At 53.9% G+C, this 19,452-nt stretch overlaps 1 protein-coding gene across 1 annotated transcript in view; it reads left to right on the forward strand.

The window, feature by feature from the left end:
* Window positions 1-19,452, forward strand: part of LOC122394547 (semaphorin-5B-like) — a 55,339-nt gene that overhangs the window by 14,466 nt on the left and 21,421 nt on the right. Inside the window, exons 2-3 of the mRNA XM_043391505.1 lie at window positions 7,005-7,208; window positions 17,662-17,761. Coding sequence (XP_043247440.1) covers window positions 7,085-7,208; window positions 17,662-17,761 — 224 coding nt within the window. The 5' untranslated portion in view covers window positions 7,005-7,084. The remainder of the gene's footprint in view (window positions 1-7,004; window positions 7,209-17,661; window positions 17,762-19,452) is intronic.

Here is a 19,452-nt window from a genome sequence, read left to right on the forward strand (position 1 = left end):
TCACTCCTCTCCTCTCGCGGTCGCGGCCGCTCCCCGACTGAGCTCCCCATGTTATTGCCCGCCCGTCGTGTTTGCGCGCGTCCGTCCCCCGGCTCAGTGCCGGCTGGTCGCGGCTGGAGCCCTCAACGGGTCTTATCGGCGGCGGCCGATAAGACGGTCAATCATTCTCGATGGTTCGTGACTGCCAGCTGCAGCCGTCGATACTATCGGTGTTCCAGAAAGCAAACTTACAGCACGACCGTGTGCGTGTGCGCGGGGCTAATCCCCACAATCCACATCTTACATCGCAAATCCCACAGGCGTCCATCAAACACAGGCTGGCGCGGAACTCCGAACGAGCCAAACACCTCAACTCCGCTCCGGGGTCGATTAGGCACGTTCCAGGCCGCTCCCGGACGCGTGAAGGCATCCAGATGACGAGGCGTCATCGGTGACCTCATCTCCTCAGCTCCGAGCCCGGCGGCGATGACGGCGGTACCGGCCGTGTTAATTACAACCGGCTGCCTCGCATCTCACACCAAACTGCTCACATCTCACTCGGTGAGAGCGGTCCCGATCTCACGCACATCTCGCGTCACTCGCGATCGACGTCAGTGGTTTCCTCCGGGGATCGTTATTGGTACGAACTGCCTCTGCTGGGGTGTGCTTGCAAACTCGGTCTGCCTTCGGGGCTGTCTGTGGTACTGCCTGGATCAGTATGACTGGTGTGATTTACATTAGTGGGGTAGGTATTGGTCAGTATATCTCCGAGTGAGTTTTATACCACCCTGCCGTGGGCACCGGCACCAGATCGACGTTCCAAAGTGTAAAGTCTCGCACTATGCAGTATGCAATTGCAGATCTTCGAAAACCGCTATCCTACGAATGCAGATCTACTGCCCCGTCCGTCCGCTTCGGGCAGTGTCAGGAGTGTCACCAATATCAGACGTGTCAGCAACGTGTCCCTGACACCCGACGCACCTCGCCCTGTCTCAGCGCGTCCGCCCCATGCAGCAATGGACGACCTCTTTGCCGTTGGCGCCGCTCGGTCGCAGGGCTTTGGGCGTCTCTATCTGACCCAGAGTGCGGGAGTGTCCAGAGTCGAGGATTTGGGAGTCTCCGGGCAGTCCCAGGGAGTGCTGTGGAACCAGGATACGGTGCAAGGGTGCGGGAGTGACTTATGGTCGTCTGGGGCGGCGACTTTTTCCCGACAGTAGGACGTACTTGCTTCTCACTCACGCCCCCAGATAGGTGGAACGATTTAAATAAGACAGTCTGCCTTACGTCTGCAGGTGACATTGCTTGACATTATAATGCTCGTTAAATCGCGTTGAAAACGTTCAAATGCATGGTAACTTATTCAGCACAGGTGAGGTCCAGTGCTCTTACAGCTCTTCTAGCTCTTACAGAGCCACAGCTTCCACAAAGGTGTCGAGAAGATATATTTCGCCGTCACTGCAATGCAAATGGGTCATCTGGCGGGCGGACGGGAGTCTCGTTTCGTCCACACGTGAGACTTTCGCTGCCGAATTCCGCGATGTAGCGAAATTGCAAGAGCGGGTGTCGCAATCCACATTTGTGCAATTGAAGCTCCGGCTTTCAAAGGACGCCGCCGATATTCCGTCATTCATTTGTCTGAGTAGAATCTGTTGAACGCATGTCGGTGAAAAAAGTGTGAACTTTGACGATATCTTGACCGTTCGCACCTTTTGTCTGCACCTCTCAATTGTCTCATTGATGACCAGGTGAAGTCTAGCTTCATCATGCATGCGCATTGCGTATTGTGCACGCCACTCTTTGCGTTTTGCTTATCACTTATCCTGATTCAAACGTCAAAATATCTTCACTTTATCATTTGCACATATTTGATAATTTCTTTCAGTCTGTTAGATCCGCTCAGCATTCAGGTCTTTCTTATGTGCATCATTTCCCCGTGCTTCCGTCCTGAATTGCCTCCTTCGGCCTCTGCCCGACGCTGGTGTTAGTCTCTTGTGCCGTATTCCGTGCGCTGCAGTCTCCGGTCGCCTCGGTCTGTTGTCTACGGCTCACCTCCTTGGGGGACGCGGACTGGTCAGTGGTCGCGACGACTGCCGTTTCGGCGCGGCTTCTGGCAGGTAAAGGACCGCTAGAGGAACAGAGACTGATTTATTGACGTCCCGTCCTGACCGGATCAGGTCAGAGTGAGGTGGCGAGGCGTTAAATCAGTGCGGACCTGTAAGTACCTTCCAGACAGAAGCCGTCTCCACCAGCCAACGCTGCTGTGTGTCTGGATAGGCGTGCGTTTGATGGCAGCAGTTGCAGGACCGATCGAAGGCCCCTTTATGACCTCAGGAGTCTGGCGCGCCTTGCAGACCAGATGGCCTTTAAATCATCTCCACTGGCGGTGCGTCCACGACCGCCCACCGGTGAACAGAAAGGCAGTGGACAGACTCTCTTGGAGACTGCTCGCTTTAAGATGATTTACGCTACTTATTGAGCGGCATGCTGCACCTGCGTGCTGCGTATGAAGATTAATATCGACATGCCCCAGCTGGGTGGTTTGATCGTGATAGCCTGGAATGGGACGGAACGCAGTGCAAATTCGTATGGTGATTTCCAACTCCGCCCAACTATTACGGATGAAAAACGTACTTGATTATACTTCTGTGTTGCATAATCCGTTTGGGTTTTTCATGAGCTAGCAGCACGCGAACAAAGACCTCACGTGAGTTTCGTGTCCAAGTTTTCACGGGATCTCGCCTTTTTATGGTCACCTCACCTCTGCTACGAATGGGCATACTCGATGTTTGCGCAAGGACGGTATAAAAAGCCGTACGTGTTTTCTGGTGTGTTTATACCACAAACCTGATGTTTTCGTTGTCATATCTCCGGCAGTAAACAGACTGCTGTGCGACGCACTGACTAGCGCGCCTGTCGCCTGTCGTGCGACGTTTGTGGAGCCGTTCGTGGCCTGGTGTGTTTTACCGAAACCATTCAACTGTGAAGGCTGAGGATGGATCATTACCCACACACAGCTCCAAACCACCGGGACCGTGAGAGTGTGCTCCACTCTGCCGCTCGGTTGTTTCCCAGCAGCACTGTCCCGTCCGCCGCGCCCCGCCGGCCGGGCACCACCGCCCAGTCGCCCAGCGGACCCAATTACCTGGTCATTAACGTAATTGGGCGGCCACGTAGGGCGTTAACTTGGCGCACCGAAAATGCCTCGCAATTACGTCCCCTCACACACACCGACCTCGCCTCTCAGCGGTCTCACACGAGCGATGAAGTCGTGTCGACAGCTCGGCGGCCTCTCGGCACCTCAGAGTCGGCCCGAGCTGCGCCTCAGGCTGACAGACACCGCGCCGCGTGCAGAAAACAAACGCTGCAGACAGCGGCGAGCTCCATATTTGACGCAGTCACGAACGGCGTCTGTTTAAAATCCGCCGGCGTCCGTGCTCGAGCGTGCTGATACGGCCGGTCGCTGTCGAGTGTGTGCGACTCGGCAACCGTGTCACACCGGTCGGCGCGACTTGATTCCCAGCCGGTGCGATGTCAATGAGGGGCCTTCCGACTGTTTACATGTAGTCGTGACTGGATTGGCGCCGCCTTGATGGTCGGATCACACTCGGTCGAGCTACCGGCGTGGATACAGCGGTCATTAGCAAGGCACTGAGCGGCCGGAGCGCTTATCAACTGTGCCAAAACCGGAGACCAACAGAGCGGCGACATGAGAGCGAGGGCAGTGTCAGCGGGGTAATATGGGAACAGGTGGTGATGTGATGCGGCGGCACTGTAATAGAACAGCGTCCAGTGATGTTGCCGGGCGAGATAGAGGCACAACCTCGGCTCAGAGCTGACGCGATTTGTAGTTCACTATCACCGCCGGCAGTGCTACCCGACGTTTGGTCAGACATCGATACTGTTCCTGCAGATGCCGACTGGCATACCGTCAGTACTGCGCGGCAGCCGACACCGCCCGATGGGAATGTTGGTATGGCGAGTGACATCGGGTCGGGTCGCCGGTGACACCGGGTCGCACCGGTCGGCAGCCGGAAACCGACACCGCCGGGTCACCCGTCTGACCGGCGGTGTTTTGTGACGGCGGCCCGCTCGCGTGTTGGTATACGGGGTCAGTGAGTGCTGGACCACATCGTGACGGACCAGGTGGGACGCCGGGGCCCACCGAGCTGAGCGAAGGACCACTGCAGAACAAGCGGTTCAGCGCTAAAAGACGAAAACAGTCGATGCACCCAAAATCCACAATAAACATACAACTAATGATTATCTTCCGCTTCAATATTAAGTTACTGCAGCGGGCTCCAGATAAAAGCATGAAAGGTCAGAACAGCTCCGTATGCCTACTGCCGGCCACCAGGGAAGGTCGAAGCTCGTTAACTCGTCACCACGCTGACGTTTATTTAGTCTTCGCGTGGTCTGGGCTGGTGGGGCTCGTTACCAGGCACCTAATTATGGAAGCACACGCTGCAGTTTATTCAACGAAGCGCCGAACCCTCGACCACCATGCGTGAGATTCTGTCCACTGTGAACTCCGCTGGCCGGGCCGGTGCCCGACAGAAGCCTTAGCCCTGGGCGGTAGTCTTAGCCCGATTAGAGACGGAGAGGAGGGAGGGGCGCCGACGCGTCGATGGGCGGTGCCAGCCGACTCAGGGTCACGTCTCGAGTAATTAACCTGGGCGAATAGATAGAGCCGCCCGAGGCCTGAGCTCGTATTCCGGCCGCCCGACGCTCCGACCAGGTGTTGATTAATGATCGCTCGCCTACTGAGAACCAGCTTATTTAAATAATTCGACGCCGTTATCGGGACATTTAAACGTCGCAAACAGTGCTATCGGAGAGCTTGGGGAGGAAACTCCCAACACTGCGATGTCACATGACAAGTGTGTTTGCGTTATCACGTCAGCGGCTTGTAAAGATGCTGATAAGATTATGAGAAAAACTTTTTTTTTGCGTTTCTCATAATGATTTGGAAGATTTAGTTCGCTTTTTTAGATTTATCAATTTGGTTTCACGAAATGTACTTAATCACTTGCTCACTCACTCACTCACTCACTCACTCACCACTCACTCACTCACTCAGTCACCGGTTTGGTATCTGTATATGTGACAAATACAGGAAGTGTCGCCACATTCTCACCTGAGACGCGTGACGCGTGACACATGCCGCGTCACGGTCGACAGGTGTTAACGTTAGCGCCGGGCGTCACTGTCCGACGGACCGTCACGATCTACAGCGCCTGTGACGGCGGCGAGTAACGGTCCGAGCGACAGGGGAGCGGCTGGTCCTTCCTAACGCTCTCACTGAGGGCTCTACATACCCTGTGGTGTGACTACGCTGGCCTGTGACTTATGTGTATCTTTATCTGATGCCTGTAACTAAACCTTCCAGTTTTTAATGCTGCGTTGTGGATTTGAATAGATCCAGCGGAAGTTGCTGAACCATTTGTATTCCGTCATGCTGCGACACTAATTATAACTAATATCATTGTCGGGATATTTCCTCAGTCATTTTTGCCTCAGCGTTGTCCGAGTCATTTTTGATTGTAAGTGATAACTTTGACACTTATCCGAGGTATTTGTCCATGACAATCCCCGAACAGGACAGTGCGGTACGCAATCGCCCCTGACAGCGGGAAGAATTACCGTCAGGTAAAATGTCAGGGAATTGGCTGATCTGTGGTGCGTGACGGGGTTGTGGCCTGTGGTTTGTGCCAGAACTGCCTAGGTCAGCAGTCAGCACTGCAGATGGGTAATGTGCATTTGGTTACACTTCTGCTATTTAGTTTTTTTCTGTCTCTCTTCCTCTATCTGTCTGTCTGCCTGTCCCTCCCTCTCCTCTCTCCTCTCTCCTCTCTCCCCTCTCTCCATCTGTCTCTCCCTCCGTTGCTCTTTCTTTCTTTCCCTTCCCTCTCCTTGCTCTCTCGTTCTTTCTTCCCTCCCCTTTCCTTTTTCCCTCTCTTTCTCTCTCCTCTCTCTCTCTCTCTCTCTCTCTCTCTCTCTCTCTCTCTCTCTCTCTCTCTCTCTCTCTCTCTCTCTCTTCCTACTATCTGCGATGAGGTCTGAACTGGTCGGTGATGACTGCTAATTTATTGGCCATTGTCTGGGCGAAGACGCCGGTTTCGGAGACTCCTCGTGCCGATCGAACGGGCGAACAGAGACGAAACCGGCGCGGCGCGGTGAAAGCGCGCTGCTGCACGTCTCCGATGCGCCGAGATAGTCGCCCGGCGGCGCGTGTCGATCAAATAGGCGACAGGGCTGTCGGTAATGCGTCGGGGCGTTGGGAACGGCCCGACCGGTCACCGCTACCGCTGCCGTCTCATCAACACCAGGCCTTTTCAGCCGGCCTGATCAATAGAGCATTTCACCTCGGTCGGCGAATGACTCCACGATTCTATTCACTCCCCAGTGAGTAGATTGGTTCACCTATGTTAGCACACTATTGCATCTTGTTCAGGTCACTCTATCCAGCTGGCAGATCACCGCACTCCAGACATCAGATCTTTGCACCTTGGGAAACAGACTCCTCCGTTCCTGGTCACCGCCCTAGCCTCCCGGCCCGGCGCTGGGCGCTGGCGTTCATAGCTAGCTGTAATAGTCTGTGAAACCAATCACCAGTGCCGCCCACGGCCCCCGGAGCGGGTCATCTCGGGGGCGGCTACGGTAATGAACTGACGCTCAGCGGTCTGTGAACCAGCGAGTTTAGAAGATACAGGCGCGGCTGGCCGCTTCAGCGAGATGAGAGTGAATTCAAGGCTATGCTAGGCCGTTTAGCCTGCTGTTTGCTGCCTATTAGGGAAGTGATTGGAAGAGTGAAACATCGTTCTGGGCGGAATGACTTTGTAATATCTGGAGTGCTACAGGCGTAATCGATTCGAGGCTACTTGTGAAATTTTCCATCTAGCCAAATGGCAGCATTATTAGTGGATCGTTACTGCGAAGTTATTCATAAGAACGTCTTCCAATAAACATTTGCACCTTCGTAGGTACCCATGGATGTGATCGTGATGGATTTTTCCTGTCCATTTCAGGGTGATGAGTCGTTTCTACGGTCGGTGACATCTGTTGGCGTGTTCTGAAGCAGTGAACACTGAACAGTTCATCTGGCGTCATGGGGACCACCAATGGCGGCAGCGCGTCGCTGCTGGTGTTGCTCACGGTGGCGTTCGTCAGCAGCAGCGCGCAGGAGGTTAACACGGCGACACCGAACGACTACCGATTCGTCTCGTATACAGGTGAGTTTGCTCAGCTGCTCAGCCTTACAAAGGCTGACTGACCGTGTATGTACGATGCACACTGCTCAGACACTGGGAACGGCAAATCATGACGTCCAATTAGCGAAGACGCCTCGTGTGAGCGCGGCAATGGCCCGGCCATGGGCCAACACCACCTTTACCGTGCAGTTTGCTGTGACCCTTGATATGCACAATGGACTCCGCTCGCCATTATGTCTGTGAAGTGCACTATGGATGATTCGCCGACACATAACCGGTGACTTTTACCGGATATTTATTTCCTAAATGCCGTTGGGACTTGCTAATGTGGGACTTGGGAGAAATTCGCATCATGCCCGGGTCACTCTAAATCACATGAATTGAGCAGATGGAAGTGGTTCTGGGTGCTTTTCGTGATGAACGGCGCACGCAGTGACCTTTCTACGAGCATGTTGCACGGAGTACCGGGCCAGGCCACGATGCAACTGGCGTCACTGACTGTTATCTTGGGATCCGGTCTCCTGGCAGTAATGACACTGTCGTGTCTGTAGATTTATAGGGATCTGATTACTCGCTGTTGGTCACATTTATCACAGTGTTTTGAAAACGGTGACAGCTATGAACGTTTCCCCGGCTATGAGAGCACGTAATGACGACAGAAAATAGTTCAAAAGTTCGTAGATCATCCCATTCTTACGTCTCTCTCCGGTGGCATCAAATAATTCACCTCGCCTGGCCTCTGGTTGGCATGTTACGGGACTCTCTCGGGCCTCTCATCTTCATCCCGACCGCCTTGCCCCTCACCGGTCTGTCCGAACGCGCTGGTCATGTTGAAAGTGCCAGCGCCGGCGGCCGGCCGCTTCGGCCCAGGATTGATCGCAAGATTGTTGTCGGCGACTAGTCGACGTGACGAAGTGTAGCGACGCCATGGATGGTGATCATGAGCTGGGAATCCCGACCCGGCTCGCTGATCAGCTCATTGAAGTCTGCCTCTGGCCTAGTTGCCTGTTGGACATATGTGCCGCCCGGTACGTGTCTCATTTATAAGATGATCCAGCAGAGAGCAATCCTGCATGGCCAGTCTGCGGTAGTGCTCATGATGACTGACCAAAATGAACGAGGAGTGCTCGCCTTGGCCCTCATTAGTACATCGCGTTGTTCTATGCTTTACATTCCTTTGTGTACTGATTGAGGTCTAAATACCTATTCGAATTTGCTCTGTTTAACGCTAACTTCAAATTCATAGCCAAAACGTCAGTGGTAGGTACCTGCTGCCTGCTATTCTGCCTGCAGGATGTTTGGAAAATGTTTTGGTTAGGAACTCTACAATATATGATATTTCGACGTATTGTTTCAATATCCCATTTGCTTCTTCATAAGTGTCCTGCATTATTCATTAGGACTGGTCTTGCTGGAGGCACATCTGTCAGTCATGATCGTTTTCCGGCTCGTGATCGTTCAATCCCCTCAGTAAAACGGTGTTTAGATTGCTCAACAGTGACTAGACATATTGAAGGTGTCGAGAAAATGCGCAGGATCCGGCAGCGCTGAGTTTTCTCGCCGTGTGAGATAATGGAGCCCGCCGGCGGCCGGCCGTCGGAGAGCTATTATTCGGACCGGCACGCCAGGTCTGTGGTGAGCCAGGTGCCGCCAAACACGAGCTAATTGGGAGCGTCTGGCAAGCGGCACCCTCTGTCGAACGTATCACCGCCCATCACAATGGAAAAAGAGCGCCGCAGCACGTGCAGTAGCCGGCAGCGCTCTGTTGTGGCCGCATCCTGTCCAGATAGGCATCTGTTCAGTGAGAACAGTTTGTAGCTACGAGTTTGTCCGTTACTCGCCGTCACTCTGCCGATCTCGTCTGCTCGGCAACTCGTCCCACCGGTCTTTTCGCGCCGTGACCTCGCCGGTGACCTCGGCGCCCCTTTAGTGGACTGTCTGGGTGGTGGTCAGCCTGCACTTCCCGTGCGGCGCCACACAATCAGACCTGTATCCTTCCTGGGGCGACGGCGCGGCGACCCTGGCGCCTCTTCCTGGCGTCTGCCGGCCCCGCCAGGCGGGCCTACCCCGGCCCCGGTCCCAGCCCCGGCCCAGGTCTGGTCCGGTGAGTGGTGACCATATCGGGAGGGCTGGCGTGTCCTCCAGCCGGCCGTCGATCACCGAAAACCGGCGCCCAATCCGTCCGGTAGCGCCGGTGTGTAGTAACAGCGGCGTCTGCGATCGCGGCAGGAGCGCCGAGACACAGATGGTCGCGCTAACTGTCCCAGGTGCTCTCCCTTTTAGAATCCTGAAATCGTGAAAGTAGAACCATGTGTCGAGGTTGTGAACTCCTATTCACGCTTTAGTCCAGTCCAGTTACTTTAAACAATCACGCTTTCCACTCGAGACCAATGTGGTTTATATGGCGTTTATGTCCCGATTCGGCGACCTCCAAGCACCACCGATGCCACCTCTTTCCCGTCTCTGCCAAGGTGGTGAGACCCCTCCCCTGTCGCTACTCTCTCTACCTCCCGTGGCTGTTGGGGCGGGTTGACCATGACCGCCAGACCAGCATCCAGCCCCCCTCCCCCGGGGGCGGCACGTGCCTCTCGTCAGACACGATGCTTCAGCACCTCTTCCTCTGTATCTCGCCGACCAGGACAAGGACACAGCGGACTCTGAGGCTAGTCCTCAGGGGACAAGGGACGTGCTGAAGGCTGGTGGTCGGCGAAGTGACGGTCGATGTCACGGCTGGGCTGGCTCGTGTCGTAGAGGGTCAGACGGTGCCGACTGAGGGTCAGGTTTGACTACGTCTTGTGTCACCGTTGTGTGACCGTGTGTCACTGTGTATCGTTACACACCGTGTCACGTCCGATCGTGAGGTTGTTGAGGCAGTCGGCAGCCAGTAAACGCCAGCTTACTCTGCCTCTGATGGAGATAACCGCAGGTCAGGGGTCAAAGCCGTGCCCGTCGGAGGAACACCCAGGTGGTCGGGAGTTGTGGTTAGCTCGATAGAGCACGAAGAGGCTCTCTCCTGTCCACATCAGAAGATGAGTGTTATCTCGACACGCACTTGGTTGACCGAGCCTGTCTGCAGTGTCCACCGGCTGTGCATACAATGTGTTTGATGTTGGTCTGGTCCTCTCTCCCATCACTCGGTCAGACCACCAATGGTCCGGCGGTCCTTAGGCATCCAATTATCACTCCATCCTCGTGTAAACACACCCTCTTGGCAGCGCGGCCGGTGTGAATGCCGCAGCAGCTCCGCCTGTGCGAGGGACGGCTGCAATCGTGCGCCTACAAACATCTCTGGGTCAGCCAGGTGGCTGGGCCGCCTCCGCCGACCAGCGTCCAGTCACTGCGAGCTGACCTGGCGCCGCCAGCCCCCGCCCCCGCCGCATACTAATGACCCGGGCGGCACCGGGACGCTCTGCAGAGAGACCTGCAACTCGGCGCTGGCCGGAGACGCGCGTCATGCCCGAGCTGTCCAGCCCGCCCCGTGAATAACAATGGGGGCAGCGAGCGGGACGGCGAGCAGGTCCTGGTCTGTGGAGGGCGGTATGGGAGAGACGGTGTGGCTGGGACGCTGGTGTCCAGGTCTGCACTTTGCACGCAAAAACACAAAAGCGCATCATTTTTAGTTGATGTACTTAGCTTGCATTTAGCTGTCCGATTGGAAAAAAAAACGTCAATTTATCTTCCAATTTAGATAATCAGAAAACACAATAAACTGGTCACCAGTTTTGATGAAGTAAGGAATAACCTATGCGATCAAACCAGACTAACTTTTACATCCAACTTTTATAATTGCCGGGTCATCCTTCTGAGCTCGTCTCCGCCTCTCCCGGCCTTAGACCCAGAGCGCCCGGTCCGGTTAGCCCCATTCATGGACACCCTTTAGTCGCGCGCGCCGGACCGACTGTGCGGAGATTTATCGGACCCATCATTCACACTGACACCGGCTAGCTCGGCTCACTGGGGTGTCGCGGCGCCCAACCAGGTCACGTTACCTCAGGGCGACTGTCGCAAATAAGTCGGCAGACGGCGTATCACAAGACGAATCGGTGCGACGAGCCATTTATCATCGCTGCTTCGCGAAAGGGTGTAATCGAACTCGCGTGAATCAATAAGCTCTTCTCGGTAATGCGATACAGAGTGTAGCTCTTAGAGTTTCTGAGTTTGACCCATGGGTACTAATCGCTGATAGATCGTGTTGCGCGACTTAGAAAGCACTCAGTGGTTTTGATAGCAATAAGTGCTACTTTGCACATTATGAAGTGGTTTGTTTTCTGGCAATGTTATTGCGAATCCGTTCAATGACAGTAATGAAACGAATTAGTCAAATATTCCTGTCCATTTCACGTCCTATCCTCATCCAAAAATCTGTGTCAGGGTCGAGTTCATGGCTGCGGGCATTTCCTACGAACGGATTGGCCGCGAGTTACATCCCGCTACTGTAGTGCCCGCGGCGGCCAGTGCCCCTCCCTGTTCTCTGCACCCGTGTCTGGGAGTTTGTCCGCCCGTCTGCGCTGCAGGAGATGTTTGCCTGTCACGTTAGCTGCGCCTCTATCAGGCGCCGTAGGAGGCTACTGCGACGCGGCGCCGCATCAGTGTCGTCGAGTTGTGAATAATTCTGAGGAGTTTGCGACAGCACAGGGCAGCGATCAGTATTCTCGGCGGTGGCTTGGGGCTGTGTTGGCTGTCCGAAGCTGTCGTCTGCTCGGCCCTGATGTCCTCCGCTGTATGACGGCTGTCTTATGCTGATTCTGACAGTCTGATGATGGGCGATGCCTACGCTGATGTCTGGAGTTCGTCGTTGGCGGCAGATCGGCGGCTTGCAGTTGGAAATGAATGAGCTGTCAGTTCTCCCGTTATTATCCCTTCGGTGAGGATGAACATCCCCTACCGTCTTATGCATGAAGTCAGTTTTCACTAACTATTAGGCTATCATTTGACACGTAGAACAAAAATCGTCATGCAAACTGATGTGCGACAACTCGGCCCATGCACCTGCCTGAGCCTGAACTAGGCGGAGTCCATGTTATACAGACGATGCCAGTTCTGCAACTGACCTAGCCTGTCATGTCACCTGCATCGCAGAGTGAGCTGCAACATGTTCCGTATGTCACGCAGTCACCTCACTGTCTCCATGCTGTCAGTCGCACTGTCAGCTGCCAGCTGGTGGGCGGTACGTCGGCCTGTCGACTGTCGTGTCCGTCGCTCGTGTTGTCCCCATCTCCGACGCGGCCTGTCCTCCGACCAAGACGTCGACTGCCGCTCAGAAACTGCATCGTATAGTATTCCAGCAGTGCGCCTTCCGTTTCGCCAGCTAGGATTATATATTCTGTTTCTAGGCACGTCTCCGAGTAGTCTGATAGCTCATCGGCCCCAGGACCCTGGCCGATTTCCACTGAACCGGACAAATGGTGAATTCGATTAGCCAGTTTCTGTGAGCGTCATCAATAAGACATTCGCCTAACCATCAAGTCAAAAGGTCAAGTTAAACGGTGGCAGAGAAAGCAAATCATGGTTTGATAAAGTGACCGTTGAATCGGATGGCGATCAGGAAAGTCCAGCTGTGACTCTCGCTTCCACAGCGTTTATCCCAGCGCTCTCTTAGCACCATCGTCATCTTTTCGGCTCTCGCCAACTTCGTCGCTAAACCGGAGGATGAGCGGCCGTTCCTTCCACCGTGATCCGCTGCTACCGTCGCAGCTGCTGACTCCGTCGCAGCCGCCTCAGACCAGTCGGTTGCACAACATATAGGTGCTCTTAGTGCGACGGCCATCGTTTCGGCGCAGTTCTCCTGCTTTGAGATGGGCACTGAGGACGGACGTGGCTGACATTTCGCAATGATTAGTGGACAGTGTCGCGCTGAGTGTTGACACGTGATGTGCGGAAATATTGCTGATTCCTGCATCTTTTGGTTCGTTGAATACAGGCTCGACACGACTCACTTTTAGGAAAAACCAGAGATGTTTTTCCTGTTCGATTAGTCCTTTCGTGTGTCACAAAATTTGTATCATCCCAAAAAAGGTAACGATGGTGCACAAAAGGTTTTGTTCAAGCCATCAATGGTTGCAGAGTAGCTAAGTAGGGATTTCAGCATAGAGAGGCGGCACATAAGTATCGTGTAATGCTGCGAAATGGCTTCGTATTTATTATTTTAAATGAGATGGTATATCTGGGATAACATAATCACGAATACGATATGATCATAATTCATAGTATATGATTGATTCAGCGCATTTCTTTCTCTTTCCAATAAATATGACAGCTGTAGTTTGTCGGAGCCTACAACATAGATATAAGTAAGGTTTGGTTACTTTTCCCTTCAATTATTCCATGCCACATCTCGGTTTCGATCGAAAGCCCCTCTCCTCTCCATACACACACACGATGACCGACGCTGTGACCTGTGTCTCTGTGTGAGGTCGCCTCCATGACCGACACACCGACAGCACCGCGCCGTACAGCGCTGGAGCCCCTCCTACCAACCCGTGTTTGTGCAGCTGTGCGCGGCCAATGCCGCCGCCCTGTGAGTGTCGAGCTGGGCCCCAGTGACCGATAACACCACCCCACGCAGAGAAACTCTGGACCGGTGATCGCTCTGTCCCGAGAGAACAGAGATTGATCTGGGTGTACAGAAGTACGATGGATGTATGGATGCGTTGTATGTGGGTACATACGAGAGACTGGTGGGCTCAAGTGGACACGTGCGGTCGGGTCAGAGTCCAAGAGTCACGAAGGTAGTGAGAGGGCAAGGGCGACTGAGGTGTCCACTCGACTACGGCGTGACTCAGAACGGACAGAGACGCGACACGGCGTATGTCGAGGAAAGTGAGCGTATAGTCGAACAACCGATCGTGCGGCCTTCACCGCTTGTCGTTCTATACCTACACTTGCAGGAAAGGTGACGAGGGTAGGAAAACGACCGTTTAAACACTTTTTAGTGCAGTATTCTTATGTCATCCATGTGAAGTGGATGAGCCCCATGGGTCCGTCTGCTTTCACTCGCTTCGCCAGTTTAGGCACACCGGCCCTGAAGCGGTGCTGGTCCATTTATTCCGCAACCCACACCTTCACGATATACACCGACTTTTTGCCAAGTCTCCTTTAGCCACGGTCTCGGCACGATATCGCATCTCGGCTAACAGACGGTTCCAGTTCGGTTACATTACGAGATTTTTCCGTACGATATTGTACGGTACGCCACGGCACGTCTCAAGTACGTTCACGGTCGTCCCAGTACGGCACGTCTCGGCGTTCCTGACGAGGTCGGCGTCCCGGTGCGGCTCGCTCCGGGCTCTGCCAGTCCTGCACGATGCAGAGTTCGTCCACACCGGCCGCCATGGAGCCAGAGGCGGGCGGTGCTCCACGGAGCCGCGGCGCTCATATTTTGCGGCTCGGCACGGGCGGACGCGCTCGCGCCAATGATGAAGAGCCGATCGTGCGCTGCAGCAGGGGCGATTTCGCTGCAGCAGGCGAGCGCACCGTGACCCTTATTGTCATGCGCTGAGCGCGTGGCATGTTTGCAAATGCTGCCGGTGTCAGAATAGCAATGAGCACGGGCTGGCCGAGTTCGGTGGACATCTCAGTGGACGGCGGTCGGTGGACGGTGGTCGGTGGACGGCGGTCGGTGGACGGTGGAAGGTGGACGGCTCGCTGCTGAGAGGACGCTCCATGGCGCCTGGATTCCGGGACGCCTGGGTACACGTTCCTCGAGACAGGATGCCGAGTCGTCAGGATGCCCGGGCGCCAAGATGCCGGGCGTCGGATTTTCCATGTCCCCCACTGCAAATGGCCGGCTCGTGAGGTGGCTTTATAGGCGGCCACCGACTGGCAATAAGCCGGCGGACCATATGCGGCCGCAGGTCCGGCTGACTACCAGGTCTGACGCGGTGTACCGGTGGCTGAGGTACCGCTGTCGCTCATTTCAGCTACAGCGCTTTGGCGTGCTGGACTAGGAGAGTTAAATAAACAAGACCTAACGTCAACAGAGGAGTACTCGGGCGCGGCGTCGGCACGGAACACTATGAATTAACTTTCACTAGCTAGTTTTAACATTTGCTTGAATAATTGCCGAGTGCAACATAGAAGTGGTTGAAGATCACAGCCTGTATGCATGTCTTTATAATGGAGGCTGTCAAGTAGCACAATTATTTGGATGTGGAAACGGCATTTGAATAAATGGGTGCTTGCTTCACTGTTCATTATCTTGACGACACTGAAGTTTATGCAAAGCTTTCATGAGACATGCGTGTCTTGTGGTCGTTGTTTGATAATTGGTCTCCTAGATGGCAGCAGTTATTCGGGCCTGAAGGTATGCTGCACCGCATGACACAATACGGTTTTGGTTGAACTCTCAATAATAAAAACGTAAGAATACAATAAACAAGTCACCATGAACTCCAAATGGGGATATCTGGTCTTATCTGTGGCCCTCGTTTATCATGTTGTAAGCCGATCGGTTTAAGCCGTATATTATTTTCTACCCATTCACCTAAGCGCTGTGTTTGTATCGCTGGAGATATGCCGGTAGATTTGGCCCACTTTTGTCCTGTTTCATGTGAACACCTGGCGTTTTGCTCGGTTGCCATGCTTTGTAAGCTCAGACAGCTGCATTAAAAGCCGCAGCTATCACTAACACCTGGTATTTCTTGTTGACGAAATCCACCGTTGTAGCTACCGAGAGGTTAACCCGCGCCCTGCTGGGGGGGGGTGTTTGAACACCCCCCCTTGTGGTTTTTCGCGAATATCTCAAAAACGGCGGCGCGGAGCGCCGCCGTTTTTGGTACACCTTACCATACATCAATTCTACACATGTTGTGAAAATTTCAGACCAAGGTCATTCAAGGTCAGGTCACCAGGTCACTTGAAGTGACCTCACCTCATAAAAACTTTCAATGTCTGTCATAGCTACACCGAGTGACCGATCGCTTTGAAACTTTCAGCGATTGCTAAGAGCAATAGCATGTACAAAATGTATATCTCAGAATTTTGATATCGATGACCTAAGGTCAGGTCAATTTTGCGACCTCCCCATTATAAGTCAATGGGAGAAAATTGAAATGCGCCTCTTTTGGATGAAAGACATTATAAACACTCCCAAACACCGAATTACAAGTGGTTTAGACACACTGAACTTGAAAATGGTGTCCGTGACCCTTGTTTATGCCCTGAGGTCATCTTAGGTCACGAATGGTATCTAACAGTTTTTCGCAAATAACTTTTGATAGAGGCATGCTAGAGCGATGAAAACGCCTTAGATGTGTTCAGCTCGACGATACGGATCGACTGATATGCAACATGACCCTTTCCGGTCAGGTCATGACCTTGACCTGAGGTCAAATTTTCAAGTTGACCTTTCAAGGTCAAGTCATAGTTCATTCGATGCGTCTTGACGAGAGGAACACGATGCCGGTAAAAGTAAGCTCGTACAAGGCTTGGGTCAAAAGTTATTGCAGAAAAACTGTTTTTCGAAAAAATCGGCTATTTTTGCAGTTTTTGCCCCCTGCAGGCAAAACCGTTGACGTTAGGTCAAATCTGAGAGAATTACTCAGAAAGGGCGTTAATAGGGCTATCGAATGCGCTTTTCCGCGGCGCTGTAGCTCTATTGGTTCCCGAGTTATGCGTTGGCTTCTTGGAAATTTTCGACATTCGACCTGGAAATCGGCGAAATTTTGCCTTCAATGACCTCTGGTGACCTGACCTTTGACCTGACCAAAAAATTGACCGAAGTGATTTCGTCATTATTTTTTACGCTCTTTCGAACGCCGCCTTCCGCGTATCGCTACGTGGCCCAGGAGCCGAGTTACAAGGGGGGGGGGGTGTTCAAACACCCCCCCCCCAGCAGGGCGTGGAAATCCAGGACCCCCAGCAGGGCGCGGGTTAAAGTAAACAGTGGGTAAATAGCGAGTAAATAACGGGTAAATAATAGATAAACAGCTGGTAAATACAGCTGATGCTTCTGGCGTCAGGCGACAGTCGACAATCAGGCCCGTACATTGGACGGGTAAAGAATGGGAGCCATCGGCCGATCCACAGGGAAGAGCGCCGAATTGGCCACACTCGATGTTCCAAACTACAAACACGGGGTAACACGCGGCATAGTGCGGGTTAGGAGTGTGCTTCCAACTGGAGCATCATGTCCAAGCTCACCGAAGCATCTCACAGTCCTACAATGTAGTGATGAGGGTGTGACTATACCGATCAGCTCATCAGCTCCCCATATCGCCCCATGAGCAGACAACCTCATAGAAAACCACAGTACGCTGGTCTCCTCTTTCTCGTTGTGCCTCGTCTGACAGACCCTCTCCCCGGCATAGTTTATGAACGATCCTCCCCCTCCGTCATGCTCCCCTTGACGTCCCCTCCACTGTCCCTTGACTAGCCTCCTATGTGCTCATTGGCCAACCCCTCCCCCACTCTGCTCACCTGACCACCCATTCCTCCGATGCTCCGAAGTGACCGATCCCCCTTCTCTCTTCGACAGAGCTCCGGCCTACGATGGACGTGTTCGCGCCCAAGAACGTGACCAGGTTCTCAGAGATTCTGTTCGACATACAAAAATACCAGATCATCGTCGGTGCCAGGTGAGACCAGGGCTTATCAAGCCCGTTCTGGGCTTGTCCGGCGTGACTGGCGCGCGGTCGGGAGGGGGGGGGGGAAGGGGGTTGCAGAGCGACCTTGGTCGGTCCGTTACCTAGGGCAGTCCGCTGGGGAGCGGGACTGGTCGCCTTTAGTCACGGCTCAGTCGGCTGGCTGTTGATGGTGAGCTTAAGGTAAATGCTGTCCGGTCGCCACACCCTGTCCAGGTGCCAACCGAGTCGACCGCACCGACGCGAGCCGACTTAGGACCGAGAACGGGATATAACTGTCACTATACGGCCGCAGCCAGTCGGCAGCCACAGCTGGGTGTGACTGGTCCGTCTCTACTCGTTACTCTGGGACAAAACGGTGGGATTAAGTGCTATTGCAGAGGTTCCTTGCTCTGGGAGTCTCCTAGAATGAGAGGAGTGTCTGTCCCCTCGTCATTCTGCTACTCATTCAACCCGCACAACCGTTCCTCCGCCTCAGCCCGTACCGGCTAGGTCACTGTCCTCTCCATTGTCCCACTGCACACTGCATAGTGCACCGTTGTCCCGTGTCGCTGACGTTTGTACGGCCCCTGCCTCCCCGGAGTGATGTGGCGACACTGCCGCTCCGACAGAACTCATCCGTCGCAGTGGCAGAGTGCCTAACGAGCTCATCAGTGCCGTATTGTAACCCGCGGCCGGAGGACCACCGGGCCAGTGCGTGCAGGTGCGGGCCGCGCTGCGCGAACAGGGAGGCGAGGGATGCTCAAACCAACCACGTTCCAGCGGGTATACTCACCGCCGGTCCTGGCGATGTCGAGTCATCTGAACCGGCCAGCGTCGTGACGGCGGCGGCTGTTCGGAAATGCCGCACGCCAAACATGGAATTGGCTGGAGTTTTCTGCGGAAAATGCCATTAGCCAGGCCTGCAAAAATAAGTAAGCGTTTTTGAGTGGGTCATAAAGCTGTCAACTTATCCAAATACAACGAAAATTAATCATGTACTTACCGAATCACTAATATCTCTTTTGCGCAGACGCCTCCTGGTAATCCGTTTAGTGTGTAATTCATCCATGTGTACCTAAACCGTCGGGAACAAGTGAATATTTCAACAGCCATAACGGTTATCAAAAGGTACCTACTTTTCTCATATTCATCAGGCTATTAGAAGGTAAAAATAACTTCATGAGTAATGAAAATGCTTGCATCAGGCGAGATTAGACTACCACTATGGAAGTACAACGGTGACTCAGGTATCGTACCGTACCGTCGAGGCTTATCTCCTGAAAAGCTGCCCCACCCATGGGATCAAACACCGCATACTACAGCCTCCGCAACGACCACTGCAATATTTACGATGGCTGCGACGTATCGCGACGTTTAGGGTGTGTGCCATATCTCCCTCCTGAGCCATCCTACCTGCCCACCTCGTGACGCCGGCGCCATATCAGCCGTATTTTAGAGCCATCCCATGGGCAGATTGCGGACCGAGGCCTCGGCCTCCCCAGTATACACAGTCGTTCATTCTGCCGGCCCTAGTAATGCCGGGTGTGACTGTACCGATTCATGAGTCTCCTGTCGTTTATCGAGGCGGTGTTTTGTCCGACGCCCCCATAAATTCAGAGTTACTACCGCGCTCATTTGTACCCCGCCCAGAACATGTTACGGGGGCGGCGGCATCTTTAGTGGTTCATCTCTCTGTGATAGTT

This window comes from Amphibalanus amphitrite, unplaced genomic scaffold, assembly GCF_019059575.1.
Source record: "Amphibalanus amphitrite isolate SeventyFive unplaced genomic scaffold, NRLGWU_Aamphi_draft 000597F_arrow, whole genome shotgun sequence".
NCBI lineage: Eukaryota > Metazoa > Arthropoda > Thecostraca > Balanomorpha > Balanidae > Amphibalanus > Amphibalanus amphitrite.